General features: G+C 53.1%; 11 protein-coding genes across 11 annotated transcripts; 5 read left to right on the top strand and 6 right to left on the bottom strand.

Annotated features, from left to right (window-relative positions):
* Positions 1 to 646: 646 nt before the first annotated feature.
* On the bottom strand, positions 647 to 1,267 carry N7510_008498 (uncharacterized protein; the record flags this gene model as incomplete). The annotated part of the gene is made up of 2 exons (XM_056980423.1): positions 647 to 936; positions 985 to 1,267. 2 exons carry the CDS (start codon positions 1,265 to 1,267, stop codon positions 647 to 649), a joined length of 573 nt encoding a protein of 190 aa, XP_056830632.1.
* A 1,054-nt stretch (positions 1,268 to 2,321) lies between these two features.
* N7510_008497 (uncharacterized protein) lies at positions 2,322 to 3,511 on the bottom strand (the record flags this gene model as incomplete). Its single annotated transcript, XM_056980422.1, has 3 exons — positions 2,322 to 3,060; positions 3,134 to 3,193; positions 3,294 to 3,511. 3 exons carry the CDS (start codon positions 3,509 to 3,511, stop codon positions 2,322 to 2,324), a joined length of 1,017 nt encoding a protein of 338 aa, XP_056830631.1.
* A 1,071-nt stretch (positions 3,512 to 4,582) lies between these two features.
* N7510_008496 (putative signal transducer) lies at positions 4,583 to 6,630 on the bottom strand (the record flags this gene model as incomplete). The annotated part of the gene is made up of 2 exons (XM_056980421.1): positions 4,583 to 4,851; positions 4,905 to 6,630. The coding sequence occupies 2 exons, from the start codon at positions 6,628 to 6,630 to the stop codon at positions 4,583 to 4,585; spliced, it is 1,995 nt and encodes a 664-aa protein (XP_056830630.1).
* A 549-nt stretch (positions 6,631 to 7,179) lies between these two features.
* Positions 7,180 to 7,939, top strand: N7510_008495 (uncharacterized protein; the record flags this gene model as incomplete). Its single annotated transcript, XM_056980420.1, has 2 exons — positions 7,180 to 7,229; positions 7,555 to 7,939. The coding sequence occupies 2 exons, from the start codon at positions 7,180 to 7,182 to the stop codon at positions 7,937 to 7,939; spliced, it is 435 nt and encodes a 144-aa protein (XP_056830629.1).
* Positions 7,940 to 8,171: 232 nt separating this feature from the next.
* Positions 8,172 to 11,742, top strand: N7510_008494 (putative RNA binding protein Jsn1; the record flags this gene model as incomplete). Its single annotated transcript, XM_056980419.1, has 2 exons — positions 8,172 to 8,371; positions 8,436 to 11,742. 2 exons carry the CDS (start codon positions 8,172 to 8,174, stop codon positions 11,740 to 11,742), a joined length of 3,507 nt encoding a protein of 1,168 aa, XP_056830628.1.
* A 948-nt stretch (positions 11,743 to 12,690) lies between these two features.
* On the top strand, positions 12,691 to 13,632 carry N7510_008493 (alpha/beta hydrolase; the record flags this gene model as incomplete). Its single annotated transcript, XM_056980418.1, has 1 exon — positions 12,691 to 13,632. The coding sequence occupies one exon, from the start codon at positions 12,691 to 12,693 to the stop codon at positions 13,630 to 13,632; it is 942 nt and encodes a 313-aa protein (XP_056830627.1).
* Positions 13,633 to 14,275: 643 nt separating this feature from the next.
* N7510_008492 (MT-A70 family) lies at positions 14,276 to 15,751 on the top strand (the record flags this gene model as incomplete). Its single annotated transcript, XM_056980417.1, has 1 exon — positions 14,276 to 15,751. One exon carries the CDS (start codon positions 14,276 to 14,278, stop codon positions 15,749 to 15,751), a length of 1,476 nt encoding a protein of 491 aa, XP_056830626.1.
* Positions 15,752 to 16,206: 455 nt separating this feature from the next.
* Positions 16,207 to 18,049, top strand: N7510_008491 (uncharacterized protein; the record flags this gene model as incomplete). The annotated part of the gene is made up of 3 exons (XM_056980416.1): positions 16,207 to 16,490; positions 16,555 to 17,064; positions 17,131 to 18,049. 3 exons carry the CDS (start codon positions 16,207 to 16,209, stop codon positions 18,047 to 18,049), a joined length of 1,713 nt encoding a protein of 570 aa, XP_056830625.1.
* Positions 18,050 to 18,344: 295 nt separating this feature from the next.
* Positions 18,345 to 19,329, bottom strand: rex4 (putative 3'-5' exonuclease; the record flags this gene model as incomplete). The annotated part of the gene is made up of 2 exons (XM_056980415.1): positions 18,345 to 18,951; positions 19,007 to 19,329. The coding sequence occupies 2 exons, from the start codon at positions 19,327 to 19,329 to the stop codon at positions 18,345 to 18,347; spliced, it is 930 nt and encodes a 309-aa protein (XP_056830624.1).
* Positions 19,330 to 19,657: 328 nt separating this feature from the next.
* N7510_008489 (SRPBCC family protein) lies at positions 19,658 to 20,240 on the bottom strand (the record flags this gene model as incomplete). The annotated part of the gene is made up of 2 exons (XM_056980414.1): positions 19,658 to 19,882; positions 19,968 to 20,240. The coding sequence occupies 2 exons, from the start codon at positions 20,238 to 20,240 to the stop codon at positions 19,658 to 19,660; spliced, it is 498 nt and encodes a 165-aa protein (XP_056830623.1).
* Positions 20,241 to 21,196: 956 nt separating this feature from the next.
* Positions 21,197 to 22,072, bottom strand: N7510_008488 (ADP-ribosylation factor-like protein; the record flags this gene model as incomplete). The annotated part of the gene is made up of 6 exons (XM_056980413.1): positions 21,197 to 21,470; positions 21,523 to 21,594; positions 21,644 to 21,706; positions 21,754 to 21,773; positions 21,833 to 21,905; positions 22,023 to 22,072. 6 exons carry the CDS (start codon positions 22,070 to 22,072, stop codon positions 21,197 to 21,199), a joined length of 552 nt encoding a protein of 183 aa, XP_056830622.1.
* Positions 22,073 to 22,788: the final 716 nt, after the last annotated feature.

Here is a 22,788-nt window from a genome sequence, read left to right as displayed (position 1 = left end):
CATGATTAGTTAATACTTTTCGAGTTTTCTCTTATAAATCCCTTCCTTGGTACTAGTTTAGCAAAGGTATACTATTAGACCACACTCTTCCACCATCACGTATTCAAATTAGACTCACCATAATTTATACTGTAGTGTGTTAGAATAAACCGTTCAAATTAGCAATAAAAATCAAGCGTTTGAATGGAATATTTGCTTTCCCCGGACCCATCGCTGAGGTGAATGTGAATAACCACCTACTAGACGACTGGGTACGGATTCGTATTTTGGTCTAGTGGGAGAATCAACTTAGCGAAGGGTCGGAGTCACTATCCATAAGACACCAGCACATGACTTGCCCAAACATTAGGAAAATATGATCTACATTAAGATTGCATTGTTCTAACCACCTAAGCTTCCCTCATCTCCCTCGCGTAATCCCATCCCATCTCGCATCTCGGCCCGATCGCCATGCGATTTTCTATACTGAATAACTGTCTTGCATAAATGTGCGTTAGGTAGTTTAGCGCGTTTTCGATGTCTTCTGTGCGACGTATCATCATCACTAGGTTCATTCGAGGTTTTTTCGGCATGGTAGTATTATGAAATTCAATTTGAATATACGAAGTCCAACCGTAGCACGGACCACGAAGCTCTGAGTTGTCCATCAAGGAAGGTCGAGATATGGACAAGCTTTAGGGTCTTCATAAAAAACGCCACCTGACTTTTCAATCAACTCGCACCGCTCTTGCATCGTATTGGCGTTTTGGAGCTTCGCTAAACCTTTCTCGCTCGCTTCGTCTCTTGTTGTCTGCAAAACCCATACTCCGCCTCCGGGGGGCCAACCAGCGCGGATGTAGTTGTCTTTACCGTTGTCACGCCCTTCAGAGATTTCCAACATCCCACTATAAAATCGCGCATATTCGCTCTTCCACCAGGTAGGACCAAGGCGACGCACTGTTAGGAATTAGAAATGCACTTTAGGAAGACGTGGTCATGACTTACTCCGATCACAGTGCGCATTCTCTTTGTTCTGCCACTCAGGATTGGATGCAGATGGGCGCAAAGTGTTGTTAAATAGGTCTAGTTCCAAGAATTCTAGTTCCACGCGGCTACAAACCTGTAGCGTATAGATTCCTCCTTGAGAGGGCCACCCTGTAACTGCAACGCCAGGTCCAGAGCCATAACGTGCCCAGAATTGCGGCTCGTCTGTGAAATGATTTTGGGGAGTAATGTGGTCATAATCCATTCGCGTTAGCATGTCGGGTCGTTCCATTCGCGTTAGCATCGCGGATCGCTCTCGAGGAGTCGAATAGTGAGGGCGTGAATAGGCTAGGTATCGGTATCCCAGCCAAATAATCAAAGAGGGCACAAGCAGTGTAATCGCAGTCTGCAACTTCGCCATTCCGAGTATCTGGAGGAACAGGGCGGGGTCGGGTCTTTTTTGTTTGGGCAACCAAGGCAGATATATTTCATGAGCGGATTGGGACGCCAAACCAAAAAAGGAAAAACTAATCACGGAGGGAATTCATAGGTCCCAGTCTATAGCATACAAAGTTAGCCCACCAAAGATGGGTTACCAAGGTAAAGAGCCCATTACCAGTCTCTACCACCAGGAACATAGGCAGATAGGATACAAAGGTCTTCTTCGATGAACCAAAAACGCAGTATACTGGGCAAGCCGACAAGCTCCGATCAATAATTTATTCTCATGGCGGTGGAAGATTCAAGATTCAATGTTGTGTGTGGGAATGGACTCCTCTAATAATGGATCGGCTGTAAGACTCATTGCAGTCACTCAGCAGGATCAAGTTGGTAATGAGGCTAATTGAAACATGAAGATTTATATTTGGAAGATTTTTCGTTGATGCAGGGAGATCAACAGACGTCCCAAGCCAACGCGTTAAAGAATTGTCGTCTTGGCATAGGCGTGGATCCGAGAGACATGGGGTAAATATGATTTCGAGCGCTTCTGTACTACACCCAATAATACTATATGTTTACACATCCTCCGAGCAGAAACCAGATATAAAAATAATTCAACCCGTGACCCTCAGCACGAACCGAGAGACAAAGACCGAACGAAAGAGAGTAGTATTATAAATCTATTCCATGAGAAAACAAAAACGACACGCCACAACAAAGCAATCCGTCAATCCGTCACATCACATCATGTCATGAATCTCCCTCCGCTCTTGAGGGGTGTTTGTAGTAAGGGGCATACACAGGACAGTATGTCCGAAAGAAAGAAAAAGAAACCCAGCGCGCTAGAGTCGGCACCAGGCCCAGGACTCAGACCAGGCAGAAGGAAGCAAAAAGGTTCGTTTCTATCGGTGTCCAATTCAAGCACGATTGACCCGCTTCATGGTGATCGGCGCCGACAGGGACGAAGTCTGCTCGCACGGCCCGTCTTCCCAGACGGTACTATCAGAACCGTTGAAAAGAGACCCGTTCGGGCTGGAGATGGATCCGTTCGCAGAGACGACAGCGATATGGGGCACGACGAGCTCAACACCCTTAGTGGCAGGGGCACCATTCGAGAAGCACGGCTTATGGCGCGGCGGGAGGGGGCGCTGCTGCATGGTCAGCGCCGACTCGTACATGGATCCCAGATCGTCCGAGGCGGTGCTGCTAAATGACGACGCCACCGTGGACGGGGTAGCGGGCATGTGCATTTGGCCCGCGCTCGCGCCGCCGACCAGAGCGGGCAGGCTTGTGGTGCTGCGGTTGGAGCTGGGGCGGCGGGCGAGCATTGCTTCTTTACCGCCGTGGAACTGGGAGAGGTAGTGCCACGCATCGGAGGAGGCGAGGCTCGCCGAGGACGACGTGCTGTGGCCGCGGCCATGGATGGCCGTTATTACGGGCTTCCATTCGGTTGGGTCGAGATCTGCCCGAGTGTCGTGCAGGTCGCTGGGTATCCGGATGGACGGGACGCTCTGGACTCGGGTGGGAGTCATGGGGGCGACGATGGTGCGAGGAGACAGAGGGGGAGAGGTGGGAGGTGTTGTTGTGGAAGTGGAAGTGGGGGACATGGAGGGCCACGAGGCAGACAGTGGCTTGCAAGAGTCCTTGCGGCGGCAGCTGAGGAAAGAAATGAGCTTTTGGACGACAAGGACAGAGACGTGGACAAGGGAATATATAGTCGATCACATACCTTTCACTGCAGTACAGCAGAGCGTTGTTCGGCACGGTAATCTGCTTCTCGCACATGGCACTACCGATAGAGTTAGGCCCCGAATCCTGGTTTGTGCATCCATGACGGCAAACGGCATGGTATGTTGCCCTTGCATAGATAAGGGGAAAGGAAAACCTACCAGAAGTTCAGAAAGCTGGCCGCCATATCAAACTCGGTGATGTCTTCGGACTTGCTCGCTCCCCTTGCGTGCCCAGAGCCCAGCTTGGAGATAGACAGGTTGACGGCCGAGGTCCCTCGGCGGTTCAATGCCGGGCGAGAGGACTTGGTCTTGGAGGCAATGGCATGGCAAGAGGAAGGGGAACGGCGGTGATGAGAAGGAGCAGTTGGTTGAGTCATTTTCGGTGGTCTGGCGGTGTCGCCGGAGTGGAGTTGAACAAATGCCTCGCTCTTTGTATCTCTTATCGTGAGTACCTTGCGCTATTTGTGGAGCACGAGGACCCCCTGGGTAGACGATGGTCTGAAACAGGATGATCGGGCCAGTGCAGGTAAATATGTAGTTCGAAGGAAGAATGCTGGAGATAAGAGTCAGTCGGGTGGGACAGGAAGGAAGGCCGTGGTTATCGTGGGCTGTGAGTGGAGGAGATAAAGGCGAGATAAAGGCGAGATAAGAGGGACTGACCGAGTGTCGGCAAGGGCGATCATTCAACTGTGGTCGTGCAGTCGGGATGGAGAGAACAAAGAACAGGTGTTTCCGTGAAGACGGATGTGGTGCACGCAGAACAGTTATAAAGAAACGAGCCAGTCTAGACCCGCATTGGGCGAAGCCATTGTCTCTCGATTCTATTTTGGGGCGGTGAGCACCCTCCCCACCACCCCCCTTCCCGGTCTAGAACGGGAGTTACCCTGACGCCATCCTGTCGAATGGCGTGACGGTCTGGGAGCACGGAAATGGTTCAGCGAAAAAGTGGACCAGGTCCCACGCCCCCATCCGGTTGCTTTGACGATGACACATCCTTGACACGTCGAGCTGGTCCACTAAGTAACGACTGCAGAGTCTGGACTTTGTCGATCTCCGCCATGATGATGATGATTATTATTATTATTGTCTCATAAATCAGAATAGGATGGTAGATGATTTGAAGAACGACTCCGGAGAACATGGTGGTTATGATGGTCATCCACGACAAGAAGATCGCGTTCGTCAGGGCCACGACGGCGGCGCCCTTGAATTCTTTTTTTAACCTCCCGCCGCCTTCCGCCGCGCAACCCAGGGCCACCGCCGGCCTCAACCCAGGGTTCCACTATGATGGGTAGACGTGAGAGGATATTTATTTTGGGTCTACATACAGTCAATGACATGTCAGGCTACAGAGTTTTTTGGGGGAGGAATCATGACGTTTGTTGTGCTCATGATCGAATGGAATAGAAGAAGCTCAAAAATTGGGTATCGATTGACGTGAAGAAGAATTACGACGGCTCCACAGACTCGCCATTATTGGGGACCGTCGCGCCCGTCTCAGTGCCCGGCCCATCGCCTAAAAACCGCTCAGGGACGCCGCGGGCAGCAACGCCCGCCGGACCCACGAAACACCCTAGCATCGAACTCCAAATATGCCCCTGCGACAGCATGCGGCGAATCTGGCCATACGCGTACGAATTGGCGTATGGCAGCGATGTCTCCGGGTCCCGGTAGCGCGATGGGAGTGAGGTGATGACGCACAGCGATGACGAGATTTCTGTACAACATCATTAGTAGTGATTCAAGCGACAGACAACGATTGCGACATACTGGTCAGCCGCGGTGGCTTTTTCGCGTTGAAGTAGATGTTGTATTGCTTGCTGTGCGCGGTTCTGTCGTCAAAATTCTCCAGGATGGTGAGTGTGCGCCCGGTATGCTCGACCACGGGCGGCGGTGGCGGGATCGCAGGTTGCGAGGAAGTGCCGTTCACGCCATCGGCAGAAGGAGGTTCTTGGATGGCAGCGTTCTCAAGGGGGATGGCATCAGCCGAGTCCCCAGCTGCGAGGGTTGCAGGTGCATCCGCGTTTGGCACTCCGTTTGGGGTGGTCGTGCTCAATTCGTCTGTTTTGGATTTGGATTCCTCGGCTGTCGGTGCTTGTGACTCAACGGTATCCTTGGTGGCATCAGTCGGGGCCGCGCTTTGGTCCATATCCATGGCATCCGCGTCCTCGACGGAGGATGGTTCCGGCATGGTGGACTTTGGACTAGATGCCGACGGCTCACGACGCACCGGAGTCTCAACCGCAGGACCTGGCTTCTGCGCTGAGGGTTCGGTGGTGGGTTTCGGGGTCTCTTTGTCTAATTTTTCATCTTTTTCTTCCTCTACCACAGTTGCTGTAGCTGGCGGATCTCCCGTAGGTTGCTCCTCGTGCGGATTGCTGGGAGGTACTTCAACAGACGGCGGAGGAGCTGCTGTATCTGCAGGCTGGTCAAGAGGCTTTGTATCCGGTAATATCGAAGCTGTTCCGGATATTGAGGCTTCAGAGCTTTCCGGCTGTGGTTGTAATGTTGTTGTATTTGCAGCACTCTCTTTCGCGCGAAGTTCCGCAGCAGCCTTCTCTTCCCTCTCCATTTCTTCCCTCTCCTTCTCCAACTTCTTTGCCTTCCTCAAAGCCAGCTCCTCTTTGCTGGGCTTGGGCTTCACGTCGACTTTACCCACACGGGTGAGGCGGCCATTCACCCAGGTCGCCAGACCACTCCAGTACGACATGACGGGTCCATCCAGACGACGGTTTTGGAGGGCTTCGATCTTCAGCCGTCGTTCATCTGCCTTTCTCCTCTCTGCCTCCTCCCATCGATTCACGGTCTTGCTATTGAGCCGCTCTATCCGCGCCGCCTCGACCAGATGATCTTCTTGCGTCATTTCCTTGGGCTTCAGATGGGCCTTGCGCTTTTCTGCTTCCTTCATCGTCGCAATGATCCGCACCCGCTTCTCCTGGCTGTCTTTCAGACGCGCATGCGTGAGTTCCTTGTTATGCATCGTCTGTCTGCGCGAGGATGACCGCGTAGGCCCGTCTTCAGGCGTTGGGATCCACGAGATGCGTTCGGATTTCTTCTTCGGACGAGGCGGAGGAGCAGGCATGGAGGAGAGGGCGGTGGGATCAATTTTGACGCGTTTGCGCAAGGTCTGGAATCGGAGGTTATTCTGTGCTTTGCGCTTCTTGCGCTCTTCCTTCTGCAGCTGCTCCTCTCCTTCGTAGTCGTTGCCCGCGTCCGGCCCTTGGTCGTCGTCATCGTCGGAAGACGAGTCGAGCATGTCGTCTTCCTTGTCGGCGCCCGCTTCGGGACCGGCTTCCATCGCGAATTCGTTGTCATCTTCCACTTCCTCAAACAGGAGTGTCAGGTCGTCATCCGCGGCGGCGTCGATAAGGGCCGACATGTGTAGTCCGGCGGTGCTTCGTTTCGCGCGGCCGCGGATGAGGGATTCGATCGGCTCCTCTTCTTCGGAGGAGGACTGGATCCCCGAGGAGGGGTCCTCGTCCATGGTGTCTGTCATATCGGAGGTGTCGGTCGTGGCGATCGGGTCGAGACGCGAGATGGGATGAGATTACGCGAGGGAGATGAGAGAAGCTTTGTTGAGATGGTGGCACGGGTTTCGTCTCCACAGAAACATGCAGGAGCCGAACCCAGGCAGTGTTGGGGGAGCAGGGAAGGTGTCGACAGGAAGATGTGAGAGCGCGAACTGCAGGGAATCAAAGTGTGGCGGTGTTGCGCACCAGCCACGAATTCGACGGCGGTGTATTTGCTGCCCCAGGCATCTATCAACTGGTCCAGCGTTCACAGGGACTCGGACGAACACGCTTGTTGCTTCCCCTAGGACACTGCTCTGCAATACCCAAGTCCACTACTCTCTGTATACGCTCAGGTATACTACCGGCTCTCCAGTATACGCCTACTCAGCGCCATCATCACCCAATGCGCCATCACTGTACCTAACCAGGACATCCCTTCGCCTCCCTTGCATTCATTGCATCACAACCCCCATCTCAGGGACGGCCCTTCATGACGCAGGGAATGCGGGGCCTTGTTTCGGTTTCCCATCAACATGCCAGCACGAAGCTTGGCTGGGTTGATGGGCTGGGTGACCCGGGGGCTGTGCCGTTATTCTCTGGATAGTGACCGATCAGCTGTGGGATTCCATTAGTTATTAGTATCGTTAGTACCGAGACTAGAAGTCGATACCGAATCATCATCATTGTTCACTTGGAACGAACGGTACCTCCCTCCTACACCCTGTTTGATCCACCAACCACATCCGCCGCGGGCATCCCGGCCAGCCCCAACGCAACATCGTCTTCTCTATCCCCTTCTTCAGTAGCCGTCTCCCTTCTTCCCTTCCCTTCAACCCTTCTTCTTCTTCTTTCTTCTTTTTTCTGCTTCTTTTTCTTCTTGCTACCCTGGTGGACGTCCTCCCGGTCAGTGGCCCTTACCCGTCGCCTACTGCCGGACCCGCGCAGACCAAACTAACCGTCGCTCCAGCCACCTCGACCGATCCCTTCACTCCCGGCCGACAATCCACTCCCATCACCGCCCACCTGACATTCCCTTTCCTGCTTACATTTTGCGATTCTTTGGATTCCGACATCAAGCGAAATCGTTATTTTCGAATCCTCGGCTTGATCCGCTTGGGAGACCCCAGCCGGAGAGACACACCGGCGTTGAAACCAGTGAGATTCCCCATCCGAGTCCGATTCCTTCGTGTTGATCCTGGTGCGCTTATCTCCTGGTCTCACGGTCTTCCTGCACACTGCGTGGAGGCGTGTGGCACTGGTGGCAACCGCTGGCCTCGTCCGAGCATCCACTGACTTCATCTCCCACACCTGCAGGCTGCGATCGCGTTTCTCCCCAATCCGCGGATCCTGCGGAATTCGAATTCGTCCCGGAACTTCTATAGTGTCTTCGGCACACCTTCGATCATACGTTTGAGCAGTCGGCTTGCTGTGTCAGTTTCGCCCTGGTGCCCTTGTGTGGAAAGCATAGAGTGGAAGGAACATAGAATACTGCCTTTTTGGACAGGCAACCCGCCGATAATCAATAATGCTGCCGGTCTCACGACCTGAAGGTCAGATGAGCTTCAACTACAGCCAGCCCTCGACAGGGCGCAGTTCGCCCAGCGACTTGGCTGGGTCGGGGACCACGAAGGCACCGTTTGGCACCTCTGCAGGATCGATCGGTAGCTCACGACTAGGGGCTGGATCCCCTTCGCACGATTTGGGAACTCGTCTATACTCGAAACGGTAGGATTTTGTCCATGATAGAAGGGTTTTGGCTGACGCTTTGCTATTTTGCTCCCCACCACAGAGCCCGCGAAATCCAGGCACAAGAAGGCGTCTCTCCCAGCATCTGGGGTCCTCCGACCAGCGGTCACTCCACCCCACTGCGCGAGAATATCCCCGAATCTCCCAGCCAGGACAGCTTTCCTGACCTAATCCCCAGCTCGAATGGCTCCATCAACCCCACTGGTCGGCGAGCCCGGGCGGGCACCGTCCCTTCTCGATTCCCTCCGATGGGCACCCTGAATGAGATGGATCTCCAACAGCCCTTCATGTCGCAGACATCTCGACCGACGCCTTCAACGAGCCCGTTCCGCCCGCCGGGGGTGTCTGGAATAGATTCGGGTTCCAAAGTGGCCAGCTCTGCTGCGGCTCCCAATCCAGCTATGCTGTCACGTCTTCGAGCTGGCTCGATGCCACAGAGGAGCAGTCTGTTGGGATCGGGCGGCCCTTTTGGCCCGTCTCTGTTCTCCACGAACTGGTCAACAGGTCGCGATCGTGCTACGACGTTGACCAGTATCCAGTCCTCCGATGGGCCTACCTCGCCCAGTCAGGCATCTTTCTATAGAGATGGACTTGCGGACACCGATGTGAAGACGCTAGATTATCTGGGTCTGGCGGAGACCCCGCAGCAAGCAAGGGCTACCCTTGCGCGACCTTCCATGGAACAGCTGATCCAACACCAGCAACAGCAACAGCAAGCTTCTACACTACCGCCTCTCTTAGCTGAGCTGGCAATGATGAAGAACAACAGTCGGTTCCGATCGTATTCAGTGAACGCCAAGGAGAAGTACGCGGATGATGAGGATATGGAGTATGAAAGCCGCTACTCCCAGGCCTCTGGTACACTCACACCGTCTGCGGCCGCAACAGCCGCTCAACTGGCCGCCACTCAAGCCCAAATCCATCAGCATAACCTTGCCGTTCAGGCTTTTGCCAACCACGCGTCTGTCTCTCGGCCTCGGGCTCGGACGGCTGGCATCTTGGAAGCTCCTCCCCAACGCTCCTCGATTCGGAACTACCTCGCCACCCCTTCTCGCCTGGATAACAGCTACAGCGCTGCGGATCTGCAGATCGCAGAGAATGGTGAATATGATGAGCTTTCTGAAGCGGTTCAGATGATGCACCTTGGCGCCGGTGCTGCCATCGGCATGCGGTCTGCCGGCGAGATGGCAGATGAGAATAACCAGGATGGGCCAACGCGAGCGTTGTGGATCGGTAGCATCCCCGTTTCGACCACTGTGACATCTCTAGAGGCCATCTTTGGCATGTACGGAAAGATCGAGTCCACGCGCGTGCTGACTCACAAGAACTGTGGATTTGTCAACTTCGAACGCATTGAGAGTGCCGTGCAAGCCAGGTCCCTACTGAATGGCAAGGAGATTTTCCCTGGTGCTGGACCTGTGAGGATCGGATACGCCAAGGTTCCTGGCGCTTCAGCAAATGGTACACCTGGTGCGAATGGCGTCCAGTCTTCTCCGACTCCGGATCCGAATTTCAAGTCCAATTTCGCATCAGGCGACAGTACTGATCAGGCTGAAGCTCTCGGTGTTGTACCTCAGATTGCCGCACTTGAGGATCTGTTGCCGGAGATGGTGCAAATTGTCCAAGAATTCGGTGCTACCGAGGACGACTGCCGCAACATCACCGCAAGCATTGAAAGTGCTATTGCGTTCCAGGAGTATGAAGATGAAATCCCTCCCATTCCTGAACCGAATCAGACGAGAATGTTTGACGCGCCTCGCCTACGTGATATTCGAAAGCGAATTGACAACGGAGCCTGCTCTATCCAAGAGATTGAGGAGACTGCTGCCTCGATGCTGCCCGAGATCGCAGAACTAGCCTCCGATTACCTTGGGAATACAGTGGTTCAAAAACTATTTGAATTCTGCAATGAATCAACCAAGGAGCAGATGCTCACCCACATTGCGCCTCACCTCGCCGAAATCGGTGTTCACAAGAACGGAACCTGGGCTGCTCAAAAGATTATCGATGTTTGCAAGACTCCGACCCAGATCAAGATGATTGTTGATGCTCTTCGGCCATACACCGTTCCGCTTTTCCTCGACCAGTACGGAAATTACGTGCTGCAGTGCTGCCTTCGATTCGGTGCCCCTTACAACGACTTTATTTTTGAGACCATGCTGAGCCGGATGTGGGAGGTCTCTCAGGGCCGCTTTGGTGCTCGCGCGATGCGAGCTTGTCTGGAGAGTCATCACGCAACCAAGGATCAACAGCGGACGCTCGCGGCTGCCATCGCCCTTCACAGTGTGCAGCTGGCCACCAATGCCAATGGGGCTCTGCTGCTGACTTGGTTCCTCGACACCTGTACATTCCCGCGTCGCCGGACTGTTCTCGCTCCGAGATTGGTTCCTCACCTCGTCCATCTCTGCACTCACAAGGTCGCCTACCTTACGGTCCTCAAAGTGATCAACCAACGCAACGAGGCGGAGGCGCGAGACATTGTCCTGAAAGCTCTCTTCTTCAGCCCCGGCGATGAGGTGTTAGAGAAGATCCTTAGCGACCAAACCTCGGGAGCTACTTTGATTTTCAAGGTCCTGACCACGCCATTCTTCGACGAGTCAATGCGATCTGATGTGGTCAAGAATGTGTCCAAGGTGCTCACCAAGCTGAAGGTCTCCCCAAGCCAGGGCTACAAACGTTTGATGGATGAAGTTGGACTTTCTTCGCGCAGCAGTGGCCGGGAACACCACCACGGACGCGAGGGAGCAGGAGGACATCCGTCCACCGTGGAAAAATCCCAACATCGCCAATCCTCTCGGCATGGCGCCTCCAACTACCCTTCGCAACAGCCCGTGGAAAGGCAGTACAGTGGACAATTTGCTCCCAACATAGACCCCTCGAGGCCTATCTCCGCCGATAAAGCCAACGCACCGCCTCTGGACGCATATTCCAGCAACGGCATCAACGGACTCAATGGCGCCGCCTTCGGCCATGACCCCATGGCCTCACTCAGCCAACAACAGCTGCAGTATCAGGCCTACCTCGCCTCTCAAGGCCGCGGTGTTTCCCCAGGCGGTATGTACGGCGGCATGCCGGGCGCTGCTAGCTTCGGGTTCCCAGGCGGCTCGCCTTCTGTTGAGAACCTCCGCTCCTTGCAGACACAGCACGCCTCCTCCCCCTTATCCGCTGCGCCGAGCCAGATGAGCTCCAACCCCATGCTCGGCCAGTCCCATTACCCGCCGCAGCAGTTCAGCCCCGTTGTCAACCCAGCCCAGCTGTACCAGTATTCCCCGCAATTCTACCCCCCCGCACAATCTGTGCAGGGCCAGTCCAGCGGTGGTGGTGGGGCCGGGCGACGTGGCCGGCGGTGATTTTCTGTCTGTCTGTTGAAGGTGGCTTGGCTTGGCTGGGTATGACATCTTTTTTTTATTATCGAACTGCTATTTTTCCATTTACATGTATAAATCTTATTCTATTGACGTCTTTTTTTCAAACATTTTTTGAGATCAAGCGGAATTGTTTCTGGCTATGCTATTTTTGCGTTGCTGTGCTGCTGTTGCGAACGTAAAGGGAACGGGGGTTTTCATTCGTCTTTGCGCATGGGCGGACGCTGGATCGTTTCCGCCTGAGCGGAAGGAGATGGGGATGCTATGGCGATGACGATATGACGCGAGGATTGGGAATCGGGGTGTGTTGGATGGATGGATGGATGGATCGGTGAGTGGGTTGTTAAAGAGGGTATCTAAAAGTTTTACGGCTGGAGTGTCTGTCTGTCTGTCGGGGGAGACACCTTTCTTATCTCTGTATCTTTCATGGAGCAGCGTGTTGAATGACCATACTGTGCATCTTGGATTTGATTTGGCAATTTAGCATGAATATAGCATCCCGGACCCTCTATTCACACGTATCTTATTTACACATTTTGTTATTGTGCTTTGTGTTAGTCATGTTAACGCCCTAAATTGCGTCGCGAGCACTAGGTAGTTAAGCAGAGTTGATATATTACATGCGATAAACAGCTTTACTTGACGGACCTCTTACGCGCATAGTCACACAGTATGTACTTCATGAAGTGAAACTCTGAGTTGGCTGCTTGCTTACTAACTATACTAGGTCGATCCTCTCTCCCAATTCGCCACTTTACGGTAGCTCTAGCCCGAAGTACTTCGGCTTGTCCAAAAGTCTTCGGAACCAACTGCGTCATGGGTTCTTTCCACCTAAGTCTATAAGAGGCGCGGATTGTCCGACTGGTCTTTAGGAAACAAAACCCATCCGATAAAACGCAACCACAATATCATCTACCATTTACGACTGCCGCAATGTCTGAAACAATTAAAACCGTCAGTATCCCAAACATTGCGTGGGACACCGCTGCCAACATCCACTTCCCACCCAACTTTGACGAGAAGAAGAAGTACCCAGCTATCGTGTCGGCCCACCCTATCGGCTCATGCAAAGAGCAGACCTCGGGCAATGTCTATGGCAAGGCAGTGGCTGAAGTAGGCTTCGTGGTTGTCGCGTTTGACGCATCTTTCCAGGGCGCCTCGGGTGGAGAGCCCCGGTACGTTGAGAATCCCGAGTTTCGAGTCTCCGACTTTCGCTACGTGGTCGACTACATCCAAACGCTCCCGTACGTCGACCCCGAGCGTATTGGGGTGCTTGGCATTTGCGGTGGCGGCGGCTACGCTTTCAACGCCGCCATGACCGACTACCGCCTTAAGTGCTGCGTTGGCATCACGCCCGTTAACTTTGGCCGTCTCAGTCGGGAAGGCTTCGGCAACTTCGACCCAGCCGGTTCACTCGAGAAAATGGCCAAACAGCGCACCCTCGAGGCCCAGGGTGCCGATCGCTTTGTTATGAACTACCTCCCTTCGACAGTCGCCGAGGCCAAGAAAATGACCACGGACCCCGATGTAGTCCAGGCGACTGACTACTACAAGACCGACCGCGGGAAGGCGCCATGTGGTGCGACTAGCGGCCTTTTCTCATTCAATAGCGCCGCCCTCGCATGGGATGCTTTCAACCATGCAGAAGTTCTCATGACCCGGCCTTTCATCGCTGTTGTTGGCGACATCCCTGGTAGCTTCGGCGCCTACCGTGATGCCCACGAGATCCATGGCCGTGCCGGTTCCAAAGAGAAGTCTATAGTCGTAGTCCCCGGCGTATCGCACTATATGCTTTACGACGAGCCTAAGGCCGTCAAGAGCGCTCTCGATCAAGTCCTGCCATTCCTTAAGAATCATCTCGGCGTTGCTAAATAAGATGTGGCTGTTATTGCAAGGGGCCATTTCAAAGCCTTCTACCTCTCAAAATTTCTCCTGTACCGCTTTCGTGTAGCGGAAGATAACTGGAGATATTTAGATTATATCTAGCCTATTCATACAGTTTTAAAAAAATTTGAGGTTTAGTGGTTCGAATTTATATATTTCTGGATAAGCTTGCTGCAGATAAAGAAGAATTGACTAGCTTGTGAGAATATAAGTTTCCCATCCACAACGGTCCAATCATGCAAGACAAACACGTCACATCCAAGCCAATTCCTAGGGAATTCGAGGATGAGAATTTCAATTAGAGTCTACTGGTGGGGATTGAAGTGGTTGGTATAAGCAACAAATTCAGGACTCAGGCGGGCGGTAACACGTGCACGGAAGCGTATTAGCGAGACGCGTAATCAAATGCTTAACGTGTATTTGTCTTCTCAGATACTTTTCATTTCTATTCTGGCGGACAGGGATGACACGAAGGCTACCTACAGTTGGATAGGCTTAGCTGTAGCCTTGGTGTTATGGGTTGAGATAGTTTCTGTGTGTAAAACATGGAAGCCAATTTCGAATTTCGAGTGTAACTAACCTCCCTCACTCACCTTAAAACACAACCGGGAACTCAGAACCCACCCCAACGGCCATGAATAGACACAAGAAAAAAGAATCGGCGACTATCTTCCAAAACATCCAAAACACAGTCTTTCTCATCGACATACCAACCTCTATCGCCCTCGCGCAGAACTGGACTCCAGCGCAGGGCCAAGACCCACCAGAACCAAAAGACTCTGCTGAATCAAGCACAGAATCACACCAGAAAACGAAATGTCTCATCTCATCACCACCTCTCAGGGCCCCGTACCCGTCTTCCACAGAACCCAAGACGGACGCGGCGCGCGCAAAGCTCTTGCAGCGCTTCTCCGGAGAAGAGAGGCGGTTTCATGAGGAGATTGTGCAGCCGCTTGTAAGAGACGCTCTGGATGAGATTCGGGGTGCGTTGAAGTCTTCTTCTGGGAGAGAGTGGTGTCTTCCGCGGTGTGTGCTTGATGAAAATGAAAAAGACAGCAAACGCGAAAGAGAGCCACAGAAGTGGGAGCTGTCGAAGGATTCTGGTTCTGGTTCTGGTTCCAGGAAGAGGAAACGAGGATATGGTAATTCGAGCGAACCGCCTATTGTTCTGTCGTCAAGTTCGTCCAATACATTCGAGTCAATGGCGGATCTTCAGGGGATTGTGAAGAATCCCTCATCATCAGAGTCTGCGATTCTGACTGTTGCTGGTCTTGGTTCTGGCTCGCAGACTGCTGAAGCAAGCACTTACATCGTACCGCCAACGTCAAGCTTCGTGCTCTGCACACTACCTCTTTCCGACCCAGGAATATCTACACCCATCCCAGGTCTTCCAGAGGACCACCGATTCAACCTCATGCTTCTCGATCCGCCATGGCCGAACCGGTCTGTCCGCCGCAGCGGCCACTACAATACCCACCCTTACTTCGGGATGGAAGAACTCACCCAGTGCCTGGGGGCTATCCTCAGGGCACATAGCTATGTCCACGACGATGTTTCGTGCACGAATACAGTCCCTGACCACCACCCTTCTTCTGCTGCTCAGAGCCGACAGTCTCTCGCAGCTATATGGGTGACCAACTCCGAACGATCTCGCAAAGCAGCGTACGATTCTCTGCGCAGCGCGGGGTTTCGCGTCTGTGAAGAATGGATATGGATTAAGATTACCACTGACGGACAGCCGATCTCAACACTTGATGGTCTCTGGCGCAGGCCGTATGAGACCCTGATTATTGGTCGCAAGCCTACCGGGAACGAGGTGGAGGACATAGTCAACACGACCATCACCAGACGAGTCATCGCCGCCGTGCCGGACCTTCATTCTCGCAAACCGAACCTGAAATCCATCTTCGAGGAGGTATTCTTTGCCTCTGATTCTTCCGACAGATACAATCCTATTATTGTCCCATACGCCGCGCTCGAGGTGTTCGCCCGCAACCTAACAGCCGGGTGGTGGGCATGCGGCAACGAAGCCATTAAATTCAATGCCAGCCAATGTTGGACGGACATTCCTACGCATTTCCCGAATGCGGTAAACCCGACCCTAGACTGATCGATAAGCCCGAGTCCGAATCGACAAAATGCTCGTGCGCAACCGGCAGCGTGGCCCCACCCCGGATCTTATCAAGGCTTAGTTTAGTTTACTAAGTCTGGCCCGTCTTATTACACTACGCGAGGCGGAAATGCGCCGCAGCTGACAAAAGGAGATTTTTCATCATATGCTTGGCGGTGTCGTGCAGTTTTTTTTTTAATTGTTGCACCCACGACATCATACATCGCACAGTACGTGTCCTCGAGGATTCGTTGGTCATAGTTAGCAAGTTCGGAGTTAGCCGCCTCCGCTTAGGCGAGTTCCTTTAAAGTCGGAGATTTCTCTCCCCTGACCCGAGCTGCGGAATCCATACTATCATTCGACCAACTACGGTCCAAATCTCTAAATTTTGCCATGCTCAACCATTGATCACCCCCATACCTCTCAAATCCGTCCAGATCGGACATCCCTCAAGAATGGCGACCGAGCAGCTGCCACCGCCGCAGGCGGCGGTCAATCTTATCGATCAAGAGAAAGGTCCAGAAGTGGTTTTGGCCGCCGAAGATCTTCAGTCCGACTATGGGCGCCGTCCCAAGTGCTTCAACAGTACCCTCCAAGAATGTCTGTTCGTCTTGACGGCTACAATGGCCATTGGCCAACAGTCTTTCTTCCAGGGTGCCATCGTTGGTGTAACGGCGTCCATTGGCAAGGATCTGAACATGAATTCTGCGGAGATCACCTGGATTAACGCCGGTGCATCGTATGTATTCCTTTGTCTGTGCCTCACCTCCGCCGCCAGAATCGCTAACTGTCCGTCCTTACAGTCTTAGCAGCGGCGCCTTCCTGCTGACATTCGGCAAACTGGCCGATATGTTCGGCCGCAAATCACTCTTCATCTTTGGGATGGCGGGTTTCACCATTGCCCTGCTGGTCGCCGGATTCGCCTCAAATGCAATCTACATGGATGTCTTCTCCGGAATCCTGGGTCTATTCGCCGCGGCTGTGGTGCCGCCCGCCGTCGGTGCCCTGGGCGCCGTTTATGAGAAACCATCGAAACGCAAGAACCGTGCCTTTGCCTGCTTTAGTGCTGGGAATCCGCTCGGATTTGTGGGCGGTATGATTATCTCCGGCATTGCGTCTAACGAATACAACTGGCGCGCCTCTTTCTGGGCTCTGTCTGTTGTGTACGCCATCTTCACGGCGCTCACGCTCTGGACTGTGCCCCCGGATGGGTTCCAGAGGAAGCCGGTGAACTGGGACTCCATTAAGCGGATTGACTTGCTTGGCACGGTCCTTGTTATTATTGGGTTTGCTGCGTTTTCCAGCTCGCTCTCGTATGCCACCCCCCTCCTCCATGTTTCCCATGTCTCTCTTTGGCAGTGCTGACTATACCCATACAGATTAGCAGGCGATGCCCCCAGCGGCTGGCGAACCGGCTACGTCCTCGCCCTCTTCATTGTCGGCATTATCCTACTGGCGTGCTTTTTATACTGGCAGTCCCGCGCACGGCACCCGCTTATGCCCCTCTGGGTTTGGAAAGACCGCAACTTCTCCCTCCTCATGGCAACATTCTGTCTCGGCTTCGCTGGCTTCTCATCTGTAACCTTCTGGCTATCGCTCTACCTCCAAGAAATCAAGCACCGCACCGCGCTCGAGATCACCGTCCGCCTCCTCCCAATGGTCGTCAGCGGCGTCCTCGTCAACGTAGTTTGCGGCCTAATTCTACATCGCGTCAGCAACAAGCTACTCACGGGCATCGGTGCGCTAGCATACACAGCCTCATTCCTCATTCTGAGCTTCATGAACGCCGAAACGACTTACTGGGCATTCATCTTCCCGGCACTGGTCCTCGTCGTTGTCGGCGCTGATATCCAGTTCAACGTCACAAATATGTACGTTATGTCCTCGCTTCCGCCCTCCCAGCAGTCCATCGCGGGTGGCATATTCAACACCGTCAATAAACTCTGCAATAACTTGGGCCTGGGCATTTCGACGTCCGTCTACAACTCCGTTGCCGCCCAGATGACTGCCGAAACGCCCCGTATCCGGCCGTATCTCTCTGTCTACTGGTTTGCTGCGGCGGCGGCGGGCTTGTCTCTTTTCTTGGTACCGTTCTTGACGCTGGGCATGCAGGGTGGTGACCCTGCTTCGAAGAAGAGTGTCTCTAGTGCGGATGGGAGTGATAGTGGAGAGGCTGGGCAGGCTGAGAAGGGGACTGTTGATGAATCTGCTACGAAGGATCCTAATCCGGACCCGGTAGATCGAGATCCGAATACCGAGGCTGGGGCTGAAGCACTGGAAGGACAGGAAAGGAAATAATGGACGGTACTTCTCTCGGGTTGCTTTTCTCTATTGATTCGGCAAGTGCGTATATAGATATAGACATAAATAATGAATACACACAGTCTACATATAAACTTTTACTCTCTCGGACAAATCCATGCGCTAGTACCGACATCTCCTTTAGCTTTCACTCTGCCATTGACTCGACCCTAATCCGTTGTTAGTCCGGCTGAAGTACACACCATCTAATGGCCACTAGGGGAATGATAGCTGCTTCAAACAGATACTCCATAAAATGCAATTCTCAGGGTATATGATCAAGTTAAAAACATCATCGCTTGCGCGTTTGCTTCTTCTTTTTCTTCTTCTTCTTCTGCCCATCCCCCTTCTCGGTACTCTCCACAGCCACCCGAACAGGCCACTTCTTCAAATGCTCCCTCTCAAACGCATCCTTGTCGCGCCGATATAACGCCATCGTCGCCCTGGCGTCCTCCACACTCGAATGCGCGCCCTCTTGGATCTTCAACCCCAAAAACTCCTCCGCCAAAATCTTCAAACGCGGCGACCCACCGCCCGCAATCTTGCGGTAAGCCGCATGCTTGCTTGTGTCTCGAATATCGCGCTTGGGATGGCCCAGAAGCAGCGCATCCAGGTCGTTGCTCACGGCATGGCCTACGAGAATCCGCCCGTCCATGATCGCTGCCACGTCGCGCTGGACTTCCTCTAGCGAGCGCGCCTCGACCATGTGCTTCGGCGCAATGCCGCTGACATGTGTCCGCCAGTCGGTGACCATCTCCTTGGGCCGTACATATGAGTCGTAGATCTGGTCGCCGTTGAAATTGACGATGCTGACGCGCGCAAGCACGGAGTCGTTGTCTGGGTTAGGGCCGACGCCGACCATTTCGCAGTCCATTGCGACGTATTTTCCTAGTTCGGCGCTGGTCGAGAGTTAGTCATAAGCACTGTGGCACAGGTAGCGGTAGATAGACTCACGTCGAAGAGCGACCCTCATTGACCTTCGCTGTGCGCGATACTGGAGCCGTGGCAGAACTGCTCGCGCTGGATTTTCTCCGCGCAGGAACAGCGGCGTCGGCTGTGGCCACGGTCGTACTAGACATTGTCTTTCGCTTATTTGTTTTTGTAACTGTCCGTTCCGTTTCTGGGGCCCTGCGTTTCTTCGGCGTCCCATGTGCGGAGTCGTGGTCGGTAGCGGCCTTGCGCTTCTTGTTGGCCGGGGCTGTTGTAGTGGAGGGGCCCTTTTTCTTCAGCGTCGCCTGCAACTTCTTCCAGTTACTCGATAGGCCGGATACGTCCATTCCGGCTGAATCGATGTGCTGGGGGAGGTCAGCGCATTATGGTGTGTGTGAGTAAGTGGTGGTGAAGAGAAGGAAGAGGAAGATTGATCGGGGAAAATTTGGGGACCCACTTCTTTCTCTGTTTACGCGATAAGATAACAACACGGCACTATAACTACATACAGCCCAGCCAGAACTCCATCCATCCATCCATGAGCAGATAGATGAGACACTGGGGTACATGATGTTACGCTAGGTACTCGCCAGAGCCAAGGCTTCCGGATCATGGTAGTGGCAATCCAATTTGATTGAGAATATACACCACCATTTCATTCTTCCTGTCTTTGGATCACAACTCATGCTCTTCCGCCAATTTTCTCAACGCCCGGATTGTACCTTGAACGGAGGATATCGCGATCTTCATATGGTCTTCCCAGGCCTGCTGTGCCTCTTGTGTTTCAGGCTCTATATTAGGAAAATTCCATTGATATGTAAAAGTCAGGTACAAAACCTGGTCAGGCCCCATAGACAGGATATTTTGAATGATCGACCCGCCAGGCAGCGTGAACTGACTCTGTTGTTTAGTTAGACAATTCTTAAGCACATTGCAGGCCTTCTAAGAACTATCAGGCCAGTCCAGCGATATATGAATCCCTTACCATGACCGGCTTATGCAGTCTGCATTCTTCTCGGGACCATTTCCCTGCCATAGGAGATCCGCGGAGATTAGAAGCAACATGGGCTTCTCGCAGAATATAGCAGCCATTTTCCCGTTCCTCGATGACTCGGGAGTCATCGAAAGAGGGAATGAAGTCTTGAGGGCGTCGGGCCTTTAATTCCAAGCCTTTCCAGATTTGTTCTTGCGTTAAGGAGGGAGTGGAAGGATCAGAGCAGTTCACTGGCTCGGAATAAGCGACGTTGAGAATGACCATCCTGGTAACCTTCTTTGGACCTTAAATTCGCCACGGAGTGAGGAAATGTAAAATAAGAATGTCAAGGAAAGAAGCCCGGAAGAGACCCCGCAGTACGCCGCCCCACGAACGTAAGCTTTGTGATAGCTTCGTTTCCACATCCACTTCTTCTTCCTCCCCTCATGGGCCACCAATGCCTACTAGCAAAACAGATAGAAATACAAGTAGAACCAAAGACTCCTAGTCTATTAGATCACCTATGCTTCTAGCTAGATCATTAAAACATCCCCTTCTGAGACAGCCGGAGTAGCAAATACAACTAGGCAAGTCTCTCTCATAACCCTGGCGTCGCTAGCAAGTTTGAGAAACTGAGGAGTGGGTTTATACAGTTTATCTACTGGGATGATTTGCATGATATGCGCGATCTGGGAGGCAACAAAGAAGTTCGTGAAGATGGGCCGCTCTCGTCGGATTCGTGCACGGTTATGTGAATTAGCTCGTGCGCAGCTACTGTAGACCGAATCGATGCACCCTTCAATAGCAGTTAGATCCCTGCAGAGGACTCTATCCTACCTACCGTACATAGATCACCGTCTCTACGCGCCTCGAGATCCCTAGAGCCAATGGCGGGCGCCGCCGACTTTCCCCGTCGGGCTGCACTGCCAACGCATCAGTTGGTCCGTGTTGCATTCCACCTTACTTATGATCCCGCCAGACTGCTACTTCTTTTTTCTCAATTGCATTTACCGTGTTTTCCAGTCAAATCCAATATTCATCATCATTCATCACACGCTGTGCTATGAACGCCGAAAAAAAAGAAACAGAGAAAAAAAACCATAGAAAACACGTCGACATCGTTACATCTTGAGGCTGCGGGCCAAGTCGCTAAGAGTCTACAGGATATCAAGACGAGCAAACGCACGAATCTGCACAGAATGAATAAAAAAGAGAGAACCCATAAAAAAGAAGCGAACGGTTCATCGACTGGTGCGAGCGATTAGCCAGTGCAGGACGGCGTCGAGATTCGTTTCTTCTTTCGCGCTGATCCCGTAGCAGCTAACTTCGCGGTGGGTGATGGATTTCAGGTCCATCGCCTCGATCAGCTCGTCGACGGAGAGCTTAGTTGGCAGATCCGACTTATTGCCGAGGACGAGGAGTGGGATGCCGTCCAATGTCGGCTTGTTCATTAGGTCGTGCAGCTCCTCTGTGGCGACTGGGAGAGCGGGCCGATCTGCTGCATCCACGATATACCTGGACCGGGTTGTCAGATATTGCTTATTCATGTTCTCTACTAGGGCTTTACACGATCGCATTCACGCCCTGACAATACCGCTCCCACATCGGCCGAAATCGAGGCTGGCCGCCCAGATCCCAACTGCGAAGAGTATCAGCGATATCCTGCGATCTGTCGATGGATTACTTACCATTTCAATGTGACATGGCCTTTTTGGACACACTTGGTGTTAAAGCCGATTGTCGGGATGGAGCTGTTGGTCCGGTTAATCAGAGTCGAGCCCAGTCTTAGCCCACTTACTCGATCGTGAACTCCCCGCCCTGCGCAACGCAAATCAGCCAAAATGGACTACACAGAAAGAAAATAGAACACTACGTACCGCCAGGACCCGCAGCAACGAGGACTTGCCGGCGTTTTGCAAGCCGATCATGGTGACGTCCATCTCGGTGGCCCTAGTTCGCAGGCTCTCGTTAGCCAGCTTCAACTCGCTGCGGGGAAGCGGACCGGGGGTGGGTTGGTAGTGCTTCGGGAACCAAATCCAACGCGGGAACGGGCAGGCCCACACTTACCAGAACATCCTCAGAAGCCAGTCATAGATGGTGCGAAAGATCCCGGCCATGGTCAATAAACCAGGCCGATTTTACGGGGAGGGAGTTGGTTGTTGGCTCAGGAGTGGGGAGACCACAAAAAGGAACGGACCCAAAAGAAAGAAGAAAAAAACAAATGGCGAAACAAAAGCAAAAAAGCAAGAGATGAACGAAGTTGGCTGCCCGCAGCGGAAGGTGAGAGACGTGATGTGATGATAGTTAGAAATCAAAGGAAGAAGCGAGGGAGACAAGAACAAGACCAGACGGTGACGAAGTGGCCCAGAGGATGACACCAAGTGGGGTCAGCGTCCGTCTAAGTAATAATAAGAACAGAGACCAAATAATCGAGGAAATTAACCGTCGTACTAGTTAGGAGCACCCTGATCTACAGTGCACGACGCATGACCCACGAGAGAGGGGAGCGCTTCGCAGGGTTCGACCAGTAGTGGCGGAGTAACTAGAGCTGGCGGAGTCAGGCGTTTCGCGGAGCGCGAGGGGGTTGGGTTGAATCCCGTCGCGCGCGAGAGTGGGCGCAGCGGTTGCCTGGAAATGACTCAGGGCACTGGATGTTTCGATGGCATGGAATCAATAATCATGTCTGGCCGGGGCAGGCATCAAGAGCCTCTCAGGATGGATGACGGGATCATGGGTGCCTGAGGCATGGATCTATCTCCACGTGATGATAGCGACCTCGGCTCCACCTTGAAATTTTTCCTCCAAGAAGATCCGAGCATTGCTCACGCAATTG

The sequence above is a fragment of the Penicillium lagena genome (genome assembly GCF_028827675.1).
Source record: "Penicillium lagena strain IBT 129212 chromosome Unknown utg000006l_segment0_segment0, whole genome shotgun sequence".
Taxonomy (NCBI): Eukaryota; Fungi; Ascomycota; class Eurotiomycetes; order Eurotiales; family Aspergillaceae; genus Penicillium; species Penicillium lagena.
This window is presented reverse-complemented; position numbering and strand designations above follow the sequence as displayed.